Source organism: Oncorhynchus gorbuscha, linkage group LG10 (assembly GCF_021184085.1).
Source record: "Oncorhynchus gorbuscha isolate QuinsamMale2020 ecotype Even-year linkage group LG10, OgorEven_v1.0, whole genome shotgun sequence".
In the NCBI taxonomy this organism is placed as follows: Eukaryota; Metazoa; Chordata; class Actinopteri; order Salmoniformes; family Salmonidae; genus Oncorhynchus; species Oncorhynchus gorbuscha.
In genome coordinates this window covers 75,480,544-75,498,988 of record NC_060182.1, presented here as the reverse complement: position 1 = coordinate 75,498,988, position 18,445 = coordinate 75,480,544, and the positions used below count along the sequence as shown (strand labels likewise).

Sequence of the window (18,445 nt, the reverse complement as noted above, 5' to 3'; positions counted from 1 at the left end):
AGTGTCATATCTAAAAATTACATGTAATATTTAAATAATGTACAGAATAATATTATAAAGTTTAAATGTATTTATAGGCCCAAATTGCGCACAACGTGTGTCTCTTCTTTTAAGTCAAGAAGAGAGGGGAGGGGTTTATCTAAGGTGTTTGAGACAGCGGGATGGGGTTGGAGAGGGGTAGGAGGAAGCAGGAAGGCTAAATAGGGCGGACACATAAAAACGGCAAGGGGCAATAGATGCTTGATCAGTTGGAGAGTCCGCCTGTTCGCGCAGTGTGCCGCCCCCATGAACTTCTGGAAATGGGAACCCCGCTGCAAACCTACGCTGCTTCAAACCGCCTCCGTCTCCGGCCATCGTCTCTCTCGCCTCTTGTTTTTTAGAGGGGTCGTTAAGGAATTAATGATCCGAAGGAACCACCGTACTTCTCCATAAGTTCATTCGGCGTTTTCAGTACATGCTTTACACCTGGACTTCCATTGCATGGGGAGAGCTCGCACTTTCTTTTTGTCATATTTACTTTTCTCTAGGATACTACCTGTACCCCTACTAATGGTAAGCGACGCTCAACTTCATGTCTGTGGCATATTCGAATGCGACAAAACAATTATAGCCTATTAACTCAACTCTATACAAGTAGTCTACAAGATTAGCCTCCATAGTTCTTCCGTAACCAGTTTAGGCTCCGATTAGGCTGATATATTTTTCCCATGAAATGTAAATGATTGAAATTGCATAGGTAATAAATAATATTAGCCTAACGACAGCGGCTCATGTTCATGATACTGAACATTAAATGTAGCCCATTGCATTTAATTCGATTACTGAAGCTACTTCATTATTTATTTATTTTGCCCCCAAGTGAAATAAAGTGATCACCGACCATCCTAACGCACGCCTGGACAATTGTGCCAGAAAGTGTTTAACATGGAAAAAATAATAAGATACTTTTCTGCAAAAGAATGTTACCAGTACTTGCTTTGGGAGTTTATAACTGTTGCATGAGTAGACATTTTTTAGAGGAGGGGGGGGGGGGGGGCACTCGGGTTTTTAGACACCTGCACGCACAGTAACTAGTGCGCATATTTCCCATTTGGTAACCGTTTGGGATGGCAACCCTTACTTTTCACCTTTCCAAACATTCATCGCCAGGTCGTTACAGATTTGTCAGATTATGGATTTAATCCGTATAGTTGAAATTTACATTCAATTAATAGACACCCTGGGACAGAGACTGTTCTCGTGCGTAAATGTAGCTGTGCTCTGTAGTTCAATTAGGTGATTTTAGATTTCTCAAATGTCAAAGCCTATTTCTTTAAAAATGTAATATAATTTAGATGCCTAATGGTCATTTAAGAATACATGACTGGGGTTTACAACGTCATGGAAACACAATTATCTCCAACGTGTTATAAGAACAAATAAGGACGCACTGTACACTACAAACTGCTACTACAAACAAACAAATGGCTCACATGCACAAAATATCAAGATCTATGTATCGAATTTAGACATTATTAAAGAAAATCTCATGAATACAATAAAGGGAGAGTAAATATGTATTAATTCCGGCCTCCCCGACGCATGTACTGGGACTTTTCAACCTGCAGCCACTAACACTAGCATATTCGAATTTGTTAAATCATTACATTACTCGTTTGTTTAAATAAATGATTTGATGACTAATGATTCCACCACAATTCCACAGTTTACAGCAAGTTAATTATAAGAAAGGATTTGGGCATGCAGCTGACAGTTAGAGTAAACGTCTCTGTTCTTAATTTTGAGAAGTTGGCCTCCTTGCTAAGTGCAAACAGACCCATGCTTACAGTTTAGGGAGAATTTTTTAAAACAGAGCAAAAAGGGGGAAAAAAAGCTGAATTTAAAATTGGATCATAAGGGGTTATACATATCAGAACAAACTGCCGGGAGCGCCGAGAGAATAGGCTATTGTGTGAATCAACGTAGAGTACTTGACATTGCCAAACCCAATTGTTTTGTTTGTCTATTTTCGTTCCTTATTATAGGGAGCACATACAACATGTTGAGAGCAACATTAATTAATCTAAAGATATAGTATGAATGATTGTATAGATAGGGCCTACCCAATTCTTTACAAAGCATTGTAAAACAACGATAAGGTTGAATTTCAGTGTTTTAACGACTGAACATTCATGCTGTATTTTATTTGTATGTTTTTAAAACACATTCAGCAATTAACTACCAACCTGCTTTGGCACACGCTTCAATAACTTTGATGTCACGTCAAACTGTTGTTTGGCCATGAAGATATAGCCATTTACTTACTTACTATACTTACTATAACTTTAAATGGAAGAAGATCACTAAATCATTTATAATTAACTGATGAGGTTAAAACACAAAACACATTTTTTTCCCTTGACATAACAACTAGACAGACAATCAACTGATGATTGATTACGATTAGAAACATCCATTTGTAGTCTCGGAACTGTCTTCAACACCACCTTGCTGTTGTTTTTGTACCCTACGTATTGTCAGGAATAAGTTAATATATCATGCTTTATTTTTCATAAAGTATACCCATAGAGCATACAAGTTGTATTTTTAAAATGAATACTAAACTTTCACAGTAGACAAAAAAAAAGCATGGAATATGAATGCTGCTGGAATACTTCCTCAAAATAAGGAAATACCTGCCTGGGAAGTTTGAGCTAAAACAGTACAATTGGGCCCTGGACTATTGTCTGTTCCCGTGGTAACCTGCTCCCCTCCCACCATCCCTGTCAAATTCCTCAGGAAACACATCTAAAGCACCATGTGCATAGTCTGATCACATTATCTCTGGTTAGAGAGAGGGGGGAGGGAGGAGGAGACAGAGGGAAGAGGGAAGTCAAATACTAGGGAGGCCTAGGGAGGAGGAGGACTAGGCCAAACCAGAGGAAGCTAACTGCCAGGCCTAATTGCACCCTGGGCTACAGTACATTCATTGCAAAATATGTCACTGTCTCTTGTTTCGGTTCAAAACTCAGACTTTGGATGTTACGCTCTCTTCCTTACTGTCCCTCTCCTCTACTTTAGGCCTGATCACAGCTGGTGAGCTGAATAACGCAGAATAACCCAATAAAAGGAAGAGTTATGTACATCTGTAATTGTTCAAACATATTGTTATTTATCCTTCTAGACATCCTCCTATACATTGGTCATTACAATATAATAGGAGACAAGGAAGAAATATGATGAGCATTATTGTTGGTTACATCCCTATATACTGTAGACGGTTAGTACTGTCATCAACCTACTTGGTGAATCCATCAACGTATAGTAAGTGGCTCTGTCAGTCATTACTGTAAGAAGTTCTGTAGTCACTGTTTTGAGCGGTTTGAATCGCTGTAATCATGGGAGAGGCCCTCTCGGCACAATGAGCGTTTGTTGTCAGGGATGCACACACGTTATCCCCCCACCCCCACCCTATGGGTAATAGAGTTGATCATGTTCAGAACCCTACTGCCTCTTCACCATGGTTCTCACACACACACACACGCACACGACTTTGTGTCATGACCGAGAACATGAGGTCACACAAAGGTCAACATCTAATTCTGCTACAAAAAATGAAAAATATCTCCTTGATTGCATGGAGGGAAAAAGATAAACACAGAGATATGATACCAGACACACACACAGTTCAATCAAATCAATCAATCAAGTGTATTATTAAAGCCCTTTTTACATCAGCCAATTCCAGTGGAACACATTCCAGTTATAATGGAATGGGCTCAAATGAAGTGTTGAAGTGTCTTATCTGCGGTACTGTTGTTTGCCCAGGCCCTATTTCACAAACACTCTTCATTTTATTTGTGTGATTCAGCAATGTGTGTAAAAGCAACATATTCATTAGGGCCAAGTCCCACTGTTTGTGATGTCATAGATCCACAGAATGGGCGTAAACCATCTACAGGACAGAACGCTGTGTGTAGAGGCATTGGATAGGATTGTCTCAGTTCTAGAACTGCCTTGCCATGACACTCAAGTGAATTGTATTGCATAACAAATTGTGATTAATAGACTTGTGGTTTTATACTTGTTGGCATACTGCAGTGGTGAATTTGTGTGTCTGGTGTGGTCTGGAAAAACAAGGTTCTATTCAATTCAATAGATCTATATTGTGCCCGAAAGGCAATTATTGTGCAGTGTAAAAAAATAACAAAGAAATAAACAGTAAAAACACATACACATTATGCTTTTGACCAGGGTTGAAAGACACACCTCCAGGTTCAACAAACTCAGATCACACAAGTTTGAGACTAGAGTATATATATATACTATATATACTATGTACTGTAACATTAAATATGTTGTTAGTAAATATGTGTGCACTATACTGGGCAGGACAGGAGGACAGCATATAGAGATGCATTAGTACTTGTCTGAGTCCATGGAGGTTGAGTTTAGGCTTATTGATATGGTCAAAGAGCAGAGCAGCAAGCTTGTCATCAGCGACTCCACAGATCTCAGGACAACAGAGGGGAGGAGGGGAGGAGGGGAAGATGAAGGTCCCGTTTTGATGGGTGCAGTGCACTTTAAGTTTCTAGAAAAAGTAGTTTGGCCCCCCTTTAACCAGTCATTGGGATGCAGATTGATCCCCTACTAATCAACACCGAGCAGTCATGAACCATCTGATAGCTGGCCTTAATGAGGAGGGAGGACAAGTGAGTGCCCATCTACACTGTCTGTCTGTTCTGCATAGGCAAGGCAGTGTTTACGTAAAGCCATGCTCTCTACAGTGACTTTGGTCTACTTTTAATTGACAGACGAATTGCTTATAGAGGGATGCTGTGTCACGATCTCTGAAATATGTCTGCTTGAGTGAAAAAATTGTATTTGAAGTAACAAATATTGAATTAGAATATTTCTCACTTAATTGTTACATGATATGTTTTGGCTGCTTCATTTTCTGTCCTATTTAATGTGTGGTGTCTACAAGGGCTGCTCTTTGAACTACAAGAACTGCTCTTTGAAGGGTAGTCAGTTTCCTTACTCTTGACATACCAGATACACTATAGAGAACATGAATGTAACCTTTCGCCCCACTTCAAATCAAATCAAACTTTATTTGACATGATGACTCCTTGCTGTCCCCAGTCCACCTGGCTGTGCTGCTGCTCCAGTTTCAACTGTTCTGCCTTATTATTATTCGACCATGCTGGTCATTTTTATGAACATTTGAACATCTTGGCCATGTTCTGTTATAATCTCCACCCGGCACAGCCAGAAGAGGACTGGCCACCCCACATAGCCTGGTTCCTCTCTAGGTTTCTTCCTAGGTTTTGGCCTTTCTAGGGAGTTTTTCCTAGCCACCGTGCTTCTACACCTGCATTGCTTGCTGTTTGGGGTTTTAGGCTGGGTTTCTGTACAGCACTTTGAGATATCAGCTGATGTACGAAGGGCTATATAAATAAATTTGATTTGATTTGTCACGTGTGCCAAATACAACAGGTGTAGTAGACCTTACAGTGAAATGCTGAATACAACAGGTGTAGTAGACCTTACAGTGAAATGCTGATTACAACAGGTGTAGTAGACCTTACAGTGAAATGCTCACTTACAAGACCTTAACTGACAATGCAGTTGAAAAAAAAATAATAATAACTAAATTAAATAAGAATAAGAAATAAAACTAACAAATAATTAAAGAGCAGCAGTAAAATAACAATAGCGAGGCTATATACAGGGGGTACCGTACAGAGTCAATGTGCGGGGGCACCGGTTAGTCGAGGTAATTGAGGTAATATATACATGTAGGTAGAGTTATTAAAGTGACTATGCATAGAAAATAACAGAGTAGCAGCAGTATAAAGGGGAGGGGCAAATAGTCTGGGTAGCCATTTGATTAAATGTTGAAATGTCTATGTGATAAGACTTAATGAAGAGAGACTGGGTTACACACACACACACACACACACACTACATTGTAAGGAAGGAGCTTGTAAGTATGCATTTTCACGGTAAAGTCTACACCTGTTGTGTTCGGTTCATGTGACATGTGACAAATAAAAAGCCAGAAGTATTTGCCTCTAAGCTAGACTACAAAGACTACAATGTCCTTTTTCTCTTATGTACATTTCAGGAACAGGGTCACTCCAACACTCTCGAGCAGCCCCCCAGCACCACGTAACATTTCCCTGAGGAACGCGACCATTGCCGGCTCCCAACAAACATGGACTGTTTTCCCATGCTTTATTTTCTGTCGGTAAGTGGACCAGGCAAAATCAATTTATGCCATGTGACACCATTGCCCCATCTTTCCGTATTTCTCCCTTTTGTTTCCTCAGGAGTTTGTCATATTTTACATTTAAATGACTAGATTAATAAAATGGAAGAGCTTCTGGTCTGACTTTTGCAGAGGAATTGTTGGTGAAATGTGTGGCACATGGTCCTTTGTTTGTCTTTGATTGGTCGAGGTAGACTGAGGGACTGGGCTCCTTATCGAGTTAAGAATTTGCTTTGACCCCTTAGCTGTTTCTCCTATTTGTATAATCATAGTAGCGGAGGGAAAGAGAAGAAGAGAGAGAGAGAAGGAGGTAGAGGGAGGAAGAGAGAGGGAAGAGGAGGGGTAAAAGGAATGGCACTCAGATTCCGTTCAAAAAGCTGTGTTCTTCAACCAGCTGTTTACTCTTGGAGGATGTTGCAACAGATAAACTGCATAGGGGGGCTATCTGATCGTAGGCCATTTTACTGTAAACAAGCCAGACAGGACAATTATAACCAATTAGAGAACATTTACAGTGAAAACACTAGTTAAGGGTCCAATAGGGTGGAGGTTATGTTGGAAAAGAAGGAGATGTAGGAAGGGTAGACAAATATAGAATGTCACTTAAAACAGAGGTTTCTTTCTTTCTTTATCCTCTCTCTCTCACACTCCCCACTTATCTCTTTTTGCTCTGTTTTTGCCTTCCCAGAGACATCATGATTCCTGGTAATCGAATGCTGATGGTCATTTTAATATGCCAAGTCCTGCTGGGAGAGAGCAACCATGCTAGTCTGATACCTGAGGAAGGGAAGAAGAAAGCCCCGGGCCTGCAGAGCCAGACTGCTGGTCAGAGCCATGAACTGCTGCGGGACTTTGAGGCCACGCTGCTGCACATGTTTGGACTGCAGAGGCGACCGCGGCCCAGTCGCTCGGCCACTGTGCCACGCTACCTGCTGGACCTCTACCGGCTGCAATCGGGCGAGGCTGAGGAGGCCGGCACCCACGACACCACCTTTGAGTACCCCGAGAGGTCGGCTAGCCGCGCCAACACCGTGAGGGGCTTCCACCACGAAGGTAAAGAGAGAGATAGAGAAAAAGAGAGTGTGAGAGAGGGAGGGAGGGAGGGAAAGAGGGAGATAGAAGGAGAGTGATGTAAGTAACTGTCTGTACACTCTTAGAAAAAAGGTGCCATCTGGAACCTAAAAGCGTTCTTTGGCTGGCCCCATAGGATAACCCTTTGGCTGGCCCCATAGGATAACCCTTTGGCTGGCCCCATAGGATAACCCTTTGACTGGCCCCATAGGATAACCCTTTGGCTGGCCCCATAGGATAACCCTTTGGCTGGCCCCATAGGATAACCCTTTGACTGGCCCCATAGGATAACCCTTTGGCTGGCCCCATAGGATAACCCTTTGACTGGCCCCATAGGATAACCCTTTGGCTGGCCCCATAGGATAACCCTTTGGCTGGCCCCATAGGATAACCCTTTGACTGGCCCCATAGGATAACCCTTTGGCTGGCCCCATAGGATAACCCTTTGGCTGGCCCCATAGGATAACCCTTTGGCTGGCCCCATAGGATAACCCTTTGGCTGGCCCCATAGGATAACCCTTTGGCTGGCCCCATAGGATAACCCTTTGGCTGGCCCCATAGGATAACCCTTTGACTGGCCCCATAGGATAACCCTTTGACTGGCCCCATAGGATAACCCTTTGGCTGGCCCCATAGGATAACCCTTTGGCTGGCCCCATAGGATAACCCTTTGGCTGGCCCCATAGGATAACCCTTTGGCTGGCCCCATAGGATAACCCTTTGGCTGGCCCCATAGGATAACCCTTTGGCTGGCCCCATAGGATAACCCTTTGGCTGGCCCCATAGGATAACCCTTTGGCTGGCCCCATAGGATAACCCTTTGGCTGGCCCCATAGGATAACCCTTTGGCTGGCCCCATAGGATAACCCTTTGGCTGGCCCCATAGGATAACCCTTTGGCTGGCCCCATAGGATAACCCTTTGGCTGGCCCCATAGGATAACCCTTTGGCTGGCCCCATAGGATAACCCTTTGGCTGGCCCCATAGGATAACCCTTTGACTGGCCCCATAGGATAACCCTTTGGCTGGCCCCATAGGATAACCCTTTGGCTGGCCCCATAGGATAACCCTTTGGCTGGCCCCCCTTTGGCTGGCCCCATAGGATAACCCTTTGGCTGGCCCCATAGGATAACCCTTTGGCTGGCCCCATAGGATAACCCTTTGGCTGGCCCCATAGGATAACCCTTTGGCTGGCCCCATAGGATAACCCTTTGGCTGGCCCCATAGGATAACCCTTTGGCTGGCCCCATAGGATAACCCTTTGACTGGCCCCATAGGATAACCCTTTGACTGGCCCCATAGGATAACCCTTTGACTGGCCCCATAGGATAACCCTTTGACTGGCCCCATAGGATAACCCTTTGGCTGGCCCCATAGGATAACCCTTTGGCTGGCCCCATAGGATAACCCTTTGGCTGGCCCCATAGGATAACCCTTTGACTGGCCCCATAGGATAACCCTTTGACTGGCCCCATAGGATAACCCTTTGACTGGCCCCATAGGATAACCCTTTGACTGGCCCCATAGGATAACCCTTTGACTGGCCCCATAGGATAACCCTTTGACTGGCCCCATAGGATAACCCTTTGGCTGGCCCCATAGGATAACCCTTTGGCTGGCCCCATAGGATAACCCTTTGGCTGGCCCCATAGGATAACCCTTTGGCTGGCCCCATAGGATAACCCTTTGGCTGGCCCCATAGGATAACCCTTTGGCTGGCCCCATAGGATAACCCTTTGGCTGGCCCCATAGGATAACCCTTTGGCTGGCCCCATAGGATAACCCTTTGGCTGGCCCCATAGGATAACCCTTTGGCTGGCCCCATAGGATAACCCTTTGGCTGGCCCCATAGGATAACCCTTTGGCTGGCCCCATAGGATAACCCTTTGGCTGGCCCCATAGGATAACCCTTTGGCTGGCCCCATAGGATAACCCTTTGGCTGGCCCCATAGGATAACCCTTTGGCTGGCCCCATAGGATAACCCTTTGGCTGGCCCCATAGGATAACCCTTTGAAGATCCCTTTTTGGTTCCAGGTAGGGCTGGGCGATATCTCAAATGAATTATATATTTTTCTCTCGCAATGTTCCAAATGCCTGTATCGCAAGAATCAAGGTTATTACCGTATGTCCCTCACAACAACAAAGACGAAAGATCACTTCTTCCTCTCTGCCAAAAAGTAGTTTCAACTCGCTATTTGCATTTGAAGTTTGGTCCAACAGAATCGGTCATATGGGCACCAAAACACATTGGGACATAATATTAATGTAACAGAGGAGAACTTAAACTTTCTAAAAGGCGATTTATGCTTGATCCGACACTGCAGTCCGGAGGCTCCGTAGAGAGAGTGACGCAATTGCGGAGCCTCAGGAGTTTTGCATCACTCTGCACCTTCCAGACTTTGTAACAAAATAGCACGTATAACTCCGCGTTGACACGATTGGTTGATGGTAGGTGGGGGTGATACGTCCTATATAAACACAAACTCACTTCCTGGACAACTTCCTTCACACCAGCTCTGCTCCGTGAAGAGCAAGAAGTATGAATGCTTCAGCCATGCTACAGCCAATGCTGTACGGCCAATGCAGACAACGGAATGACCATAAATCACCTTTTACGATACCTTTTATGTCTCAATGCCCAAAATGTAGAACAGAACAGACCCTACTAAAACGGAAATATCAATGAACATGATTGTGGAAAATTAGTGCTCAAGTTCTGGTGCTCGCGGCATTGCGATTCCACGTACCGCTAGCAGCATTTGTACAGGCGACGTCAACAAAGTGAACAGGCTATGTTGTTCAAACAGTTGGAGACGGACAGGAGGGTGTATTCATAACAGTTCAACTGTCCTACTTTGTTAGCAAACAAATAGATCAAAGATGGCTACTCACTAGCAGGTGGGCTTGTGCTTGGTTCTGGTTAAATTTGTAACAAAAAGAAAATGTCCATAGACAGACTTGAAAGCTAGATCAGTGATTATTGCAAAAAAGCAGGTTAAACTATTTTGATCAAATAACAAAATGAGGAAGTCTTTATTTTATAACTATGCAAGTCAGTGGCCTACCCCAGCCGACTGTGCGCCACCCTATGGGACTCCCAATCACGGCCGGATGTGATACAGCCTGGATTCGAACCAGGGACAGTAGTGACACCTCTTGAGATAAAGTGCCTTAGACCGCCATGCCACTCGGGAGGCGTATATTTAGCCTAGGTATAATTCAGTCAATTATTCCAGACTGTTTGAAATGCAGTTTATTGACCTATAATTGTTTAACAAAGCTTATTTAGAGAACTTTTTTAAAATTGTGAATCACCCATAAGTTAGAAAAACATTTAGAGGAGTTTTAGGCCATATCGCTCAGTCCTAGTTCCAGGTAGAACCCTTTTGGTTCCAGGGGACAGCCGAAGAATCCTTTTGGAACCCTTTTCTCTAAGTGTGTACAGAGGACCACATTGGTAACAGCAGTTGTGTAGTACTTTCATGCCTTATCCTCTGGGACCAGGCCTACTGTATGTGCTCCCATGTGGCTTAGTTGGTAGAGCATGGCGCTTGCAATGCTGCGGTTGTGGATTCAATTCCCAGGGGCGACCAGTATTAAAGAAGTATGAAAATATATACTTACTACTGTAAAATGTAAACCCAATAAATGAATCAGAGAGAAATGCATGGATTTTGAGAACTTGGGGAAATCCAGAGGTGATGTGACCTTCCCTCTGGTAAGTGTGAGAAAAGTACATATTTCCTGGAGTGTAGTTAATTATACAATGGATGTTTATGACATAAACTACCTTTTAAAAGTTTGCAGTCACGTAGAAATCTCATTGTTTTTGGAAGAAAAGCAAATTTTTTCATCCATTAAAATAACATCAAATTTATCCAAAATACAGTGTAGACATTGCTAATGTTGTAAATGACTATTGTAGCTGGACACTGCAATTGTTTTAGTGGAATATCTACATAGGCGTAGAGAGGCCCATTATGAGCAACCATCACTCCTGTGTTCTAATGCCGCGTTGTGTTAGCTAATCCAAGTTTATAATTTTTAAACGCTAATTGATCATTAGTAAACCCTTTTGCAATTATGTTAGCACAGCTGAAAACTGTTGTTCTGATTAAAGAAGCAATAAAGCTGTCCTTCTTTAGACTAGTTGAGTATCTGGAGCATCAACATGTGTGGGTTCAATTACAGCCCAAAATGGCCAGAAACAAAGCACTCTCTTTTGAAACTCATCAGTCTGTTCTTGTTTTGAAAAAGGAAGGCTATTCCATGTGAGAAATTGGCAAGAAACTGAAGATCTCATACAACACTGTGTACTACTCCCTTCACAGAACAGCGCAAACTGTCTCTAACCAGAATAGAAATATGAGTGGGAGGCCCTGGTGCACAACTGAGCAAGTTGACAAGAACATTAGAGTGTATAGTTTGAGAAACAGACACCTCACAAGTCCTCAACTTGCAGATTCATTAAATAGTACCCGCAAAACACCCGTCTCAATGTTAACAGTGAAGAGGCAACTTTGGGGTGCTGGCAAAGTTCCTCTGTCCAGTGTGTGTTCTTTTGCCCATCTTAATCTTTTCTTTTTATTTTCCAGTTTGAGATACGTCTTCTTCTTGCCACTCTGCTTAGAAGGCCAGCATCTCAGAGTATCCTCTTCACTGTTGACGTTGAGACTGGCTTTATATTTCAAAAACAAGGACAATTCTTGGTGACCCCAAACTTTTGAACGGTAGTACATGCCCCGTTACAGAATCCATGAGCCAAAGTCAAGCTAATTGGCCAACCAGCACCTGAAACAGCAATGGTTTAGAATGAAGCACTCACTGCCTTCCCTACATTTTCTAGACATCAACAGTCCATCCCCATTTGATAATACTCCAATGGCGATGGCAGCAACACATATGTCTCACCACCTACCTCGGTGGGTGTGGACCCATAAGCCCAACAATCCCTGTCTCATTGAAACAAATTCAAATGCAGCATTTCCTACACCACTTAAACATGAATATAAGACATCCCCCTCCCACCTTTAACATAAATTATGAAATCTAAGGATGTGGTCACAAAATGGTGGCCAAAGAAGTGGCAAGAATTCAGCCAGACAAATTCCCCTCCTGAAAGAATCTGCAATCCGACAAAGCCTACAGCGTGTTTGGTTAGCAGCTCAAGGAAAAGCATACCTTCATATTATTGAGTTACACTTCTCACCCCACCCAGCACAAGGGCTTAAAAAAGCCTTCGGCCAGCAGTAGTGTGCCTCTCTCTCATGTCTCCAGTTTAAATGGAGCTAGGGACCTTTTACAGGGACCTTCCTCAACATGCAATTATCTTTAATGCTACTCTGCAGCCTTCTATATAAAGTCCCTCCTGCCAACAATGTGGGCATTGGGAGCAGCAGAGCAGACTCAACCAGAAGCACTGTGGAAAGTAGGAATATAGAATAACTCTAGGGTGATAGAGAAACAGTAATATGCAGGAGAACGTGCAAGGTAGCCTGTTGGGTCTTTCTGTACGGTGTCATGTTGATGGATCAGAGGTGCCATAGTGGTCCTTATCCAAAGTTTGTGTAAGAGAGACACCTTAGCGTGGGTGTATACAACTATACAAGTGTGTCATGGAGAGCCAGTCAGAAACAACAGTTTTGTAATAGGCTTCATGTACTTCTGAGATCAACAGAGGTAAAGAACATTTGTATAACATATGTGGCTAAAGTATGTACTCTAAAACAGAGATGTGTATTGTGTAATCCAGAGATCATACACAGTGTGACAGTAGTGTATTATAGTGGAGGGAGTGCTGGACAGAAAGGCAGAGCTGGAGGGCTGAAGAAAAACATGTCTGCCCTCGGGGGAGGAGGGATGAGTCAGCCTTAATTAATGGGGCCTGTCTAACACACTGTCTAAGACGGCACAGCACCGCACCAAGGCCACTCATGAAGAAGGAGGCTCAGCCGCCTGTCTATGATGCGATGTGTGTGTTTAACTATGCTAATAACATGCTTGGAGCATTTTGTTGAGATCAAACTAGGTTCTCTGTTTTCATGTAAAATTCCATTGTATAACAATTCAAATTAATTACTTTTTCAGGAAACAATACACGGTAATAAGATACTTAGTCAAGGCACCAAGTTCAAGTTGACAACGACAGAGCTAAGGAAGGGAAACTATGTGAAAAGGGAACTGTGTTGGTTTCAAGCAGGGAGAAACTGTACAGGGAACAATGCAAGGCGTCAAAGACAACTCTTGAGGTTAAAGATGCAATTACCCACTAAATCCTCCAGGAATTCAAGCTATGGGAAATGCTGTGTTTTCCAGGCCTCCACTTAGTCTTAGCCCTGGATTAAATCAAATCGAGCGTTAACCAGCTTTGGCCGACTTCCGCATAGCAGATGTTTTGGCGGTGTTGGAGGTGTAACTGTGGTATGAGCTGACATATTGGTGAACGGCTGCTCTTGTGTGTCACAAACCACTCCCTTCCTTATTATCCCTAGAGTTAGAAATTCTAAACGGAGCTAGAAAGTTTAGGCTATATCAATGTTAGAAATAATCACTCTGAAATGTCAAACCATTCATGTTAGGCTAATGCATGTTTTCATGTTCATTTGGGTAGGTGAATTTATGAGACTTATCAGTCTAATTAGAGGTTTGAACCTGTAACGTGGCTGCATGAACTTCTAACGCAGCTGCACGGGATTTGTGTAGTGTGGATTCGTTGCATTTAATGGCAGTGTCCGCAACAAGGTAAAGCAACGACCCGCTTGTGGATTTAACAGCTCTAATGCAGTTCCACCTCGGACACCACCAAAACAACACTATGCAGCACGTAGCTCTCTTGCTGCTCCTCCACCAAAGGTTTGAATCCGTAATGATTATTCATGATGAAAATGACAAATGTCCCTAGTTAACAAACTGTAGAGCCAATCAAAAACACAGAAGGTTTGAATAATGACAACCACCTGACTAAGATTAAAGCCTGAGTGTGAAATAACAGGGCCCGATTGAGCAGGAAAAAAGTAGACACAACATTCCTTTCCCAACAATGGTGGTCTTGCCAGAAATCTGCAGACTGGGCATGGAATAGTTACCCTCCACTATGTTTATATGGTAGCTGCGGTACGTTAATCACCACCCTCTAAGTAATGCATGTTTCAGCAAAGTGCTCAGAGAAAGGCATTGTGGGAAGTCCTGGATGATCCTTATGGATACATAAAGAAGTATGGACGATGTACACTCAGTCCCCGGAGGCTATCCAAAGTGAACGTGGACATTCTTGTGTGTCAATTAAGGCATGTTAGACTGCAGAGATATGTGTTTTTGTACAGTGGAAAGCTGTCTTCCAAAACACAACTGCAGGCCAAAATTGTGTGGTTGCAACCATGAAGATTGACACAAAGGGTACTGTTAAACAACCAACTGTGTAATAGTTTTGGAGGGAACTAATTAATAGTAATATGAGGGAAGTAAACGGAACTCAGAGGCAAAGATAAAATATGAAAATACTCAGTGATAAACTCTTAAATCAAATCTATACAGGCTGTCATTAGTCAAGATGGCAGCCCATACAGACTCCCTTGGTAAAAGTAATGACATTGACTGTCCTGTTGTCTTTCTCAGAGCACATGGAGCCGGTTCATCCAGACGAACCTCAGACGAAGAACGGCGAGGCCATCCCACTGCGCTTCCTCTTCAACCTCAGCAACATCCCAGAGGACGAGCTGCTCTCGTCGGCCGAGCTGCGTCTGTTCCGGCAGCAGATCGACGAGGCCATTACGGAAAGCGAGGGAGACAAGGATCAGCTCCACCGGATAAACGTGTACGAGGTGCTGAAGCCCCCGCGGGCCGGACAGCTAATCACGCGGCTTCTAGACACACGGCTGGTGCACCATAACGCCTCGCGCTGGGAGAGCTTTGACGTGAGCCCCGCCGTACTGCGCTGGACACGGGAGCGCCTGCCCAACTATGGGCTGGCCGTGGAGGTCCAGCACCTCAACCAGACACCGCGCCACCAGGGCCGCCACCTGCGCATCAGCCGCTCGCTGCACCAGGAGCCCGGGGAGGACTGGGAGCAGCTACGCCCCCTGTTGGTCACCTTCGGCCATGACGGCAAGGGCCACCCGTTGACGCGTCGGGCCAAGCGTAGCCCAAAGCAGCGGGGGCGTAAGCGTAACCGCAACTGTCGCCGTCACGCTCTCTACGTGGACTTCAGCGATGTGGGCTGGAATGACTGGATAGTGGCGCCCCCAGGGTACCAGGCATACTACTGCCATGGGGAATGCCCCTTCCCCCTGGCAGACCACCTGAACTCTACCAACCACGCCATCGTGCAGACGTTGGTGAACTCGGTGAACACCAACATTCCCAAGGCCTGCTGCGTGCCCACGGAGCTCAGTGCCATCTCCATGCTCTACCTGGACGAACACGACAAGGTGGTCCTAAAAAACTACCAGGAAATGGTTGTGGAAGGGTGCGGCTGCCGCTAACACTGACCATGGGCAACTTGAAGCAGGCCGCACGGACGCTATGAAAATTCTTAAGGCCCCACCTTACTCCCAAAATCTTCACTTGGACCCTTATTTATAACTTTTCTGTTGAGACGTATGTTTGTCTTTTTTTTCTCTCTCTTGACAATATGATCATATATTTTGACAATATATATATATATATATTTATATCTACATATAAAAACAAGTGAGTCCTTATTTTAAACATAAATAAAAAGCTGTACAACTTTTCATAATGTATATTAGATTGTATAAGGGTTTTTTAAATGAGAAAATAGTTTGAAAAAAATCTAAAAGTAAAGTTTATTTACTGGTAATATTTATTGCTTTGATATTATACACATACAAAAAAATAAAAACAAATTGCCTTCCAATATTACATTGTAGCAGATCACAAGAAACACCAATTGTGTACTTAAATTAGAGCACTGTGTGAAATGATCACTTAGCTGATTTGTTATGAATCAGTTGAAGTATCAGAAATGTACATTGATTTTAATGAACCTTTATACATTGATCTTTAAACCAGTTATTTTATTAGATAGGTCCCTTGAGTTGGAATCAGTTTTTTATTGTGAAAAAATCTGATAACATGGGTTGTGAAAAATGAAACTTTGACAGAAAAGGTCCTCATGACTGTTTTATATGAATTTGGATTGAACACAGCTGCATCTAATACTATTAGATGGCTATTTGAAAAGTGCTCAAGTAATTGTTGCAATTCATGATAACAGAGGAATATTTCTCATGCTCCGTTGCTTCCAAATAAAACAATGTTCGGTTTCATATCAGGCATCATCCAGCTTAGAATGATTCACGCTTGAGTAACGGACTTACACTATATACAGTGCCTTCGGAAAGTATTCAGACCCCCTGACTTTCCACATTTTGTTACTTTACAGCCTTATTCTAAAATGGATTTAAAAAAAGAAAAGAATCCTCAGCAGTCTATACACAATGCCCCAGAAAGACAAAGCAAAAACAGGTTTAGACATTTTGGCAAATTTACTAAAAATAAAAAACAGAAATAGCTTATTTACATAAGTATTCAGATCCTTAACTATGAGACTCAAAATTTAGCTCTGGTGCATCCTGTTTCCATTGATCAGCCTTGAGATGTTTCTTCAACTTGATTGGAGTCCACCTGTGGTAAATTCAATTGACTGGACATGATTTGGAAAGGCACAACCTGTCCATATAATAAGGTCCCACTCTTGACAGTACATGTCAGAGCAAAAACTAAGCCATGAGGTTGAAGGAATTGTCCGTAGTGACCCTGAGACAGAATTGTGTCGAGGTACAGATCTGGGGAAGTGTACCAAAACATGTCTGCAGCATTGAAGGTTTGGAACCACCAAGACTCTTCCTAGAGCTGGCTTCCCTGCCAAACTGAGCAGTCAGGGGAGAAGGTTCTTGGCCAGGGAGGTGACCAAGAACCCGATGGTCACTCTGACAGAGCCCCAAATTTCCTCTGTGGAGATGGGAGAACCTTCCAGAAGGACAACCATCTCTGCATCACTCCACCAATCAGGCATTTATGGTAGAGTGGCCAGACGGAAGCTACTCCTCAGTAAAAGGCACATGACAGCCCACTTGGAGTTTGCCAAAAAGCATCTAAAGACTCAACAAGATTCTCTGGTCTGATGAAACCAACATTGAACTCTTTGGCCTGAATGCCAAGCATCACGTTTGGAGGAAACCTTGCATCATCCCTACGGTGAAGCATGGTAGTGGTAGCAAAAATGTATATAAATTAGCAAAAATGTCAAAAAATATGTTTTTGCTTTGTCATTATGGGTTTTGTGTGTTGATTGATGAGAAGAAAAAACACAATTTAATTTTTTTTAGAATAAGGCTGTAACGTAACAAAATGTGGAAAATGTCAAGCAGTCTGAATACGTTTAGAAGGCACTGTCTACAAAGGTATGTATCAAATTAGTGGATTTGGCTATTTCAGCCACACCTGTTCCTGACAGGTGTACAAAATCGAGCACACAGCCATGCAATCTCCATAGACAAACATTGGCAGTAAAATGGCCTTACTGAAGATCTCAATGACTTACACAGTGGCATGTTAAAGGATGCCACCTTTCCAACAGTTTTACTTTCACGTTTTGAAAGATGATCACTTTTTACAGTTTATCAGGAGAACATATATGCCTATTCTTTGGGTACTTGGGGATAGGCTAACATGTGGTGGTTAGACACTCACTAATCTAATTGCCATATGGGCGGATAGTTGAAATTGATTGTTGGAGACACTTGAGGAGTGATCCTATTGTTTATGATGGTTTAGCATTGGGGCACGACTGAACAACTCGTCATGGTGATACCCTTCCTCTGAAGATTCAAAGGTTAGACCGTCTGTCTCCTGCCTTTATCTTTGGCGGCTCATCCAGACAGAATAAAGACGCCTGTCTCCAACCTGTGCTCCATTATACAATAGACTTTTACTTCACTTATTTAATCAGACGACTGCGCTAAATTATATGAGAGTGTTTGGAGAGGGGAGTCCTCTGAACTTTTCAGGACATTACACTGTAGCATTTCCCCACGCCCTTGCATTAGTTTAGAATAGTGGACATGTGATAAGATAAATATATATGGCTTTTTTGGAAAA

General features: G+C 43.3%; 1 protein-coding gene across 1 annotated transcript; it reads left to right on the top strand.

Annotated features, from left to right (window-relative positions):
- Positions 1 to 234: 234 nt before the first annotated feature.
- LOC124046584 (bone morphogenetic protein 4-like) lies at positions 235 to 16,611 on the top strand. The gene is made up of 4 exons (XM_046367113.1): positions 235 to 552; positions 6,110 to 6,232; positions 6,942 to 7,306; positions 14,939 to 16,611. Exons 3-4 carry the CDS (start codon positions 6,949 to 6,951, stop codon positions 15,802 to 15,804), a joined length of 1,224 nt encoding a protein of 407 aa, XP_046223069.1. The 5' UTR covers positions 235 to 552; positions 6,110 to 6,232; positions 6,942 to 6,948; the 3' UTR covers positions 15,805 to 16,611.
- The last annotated feature ends 1,834 nt before the right edge of the window (positions 16,612 to 18,445 follow it).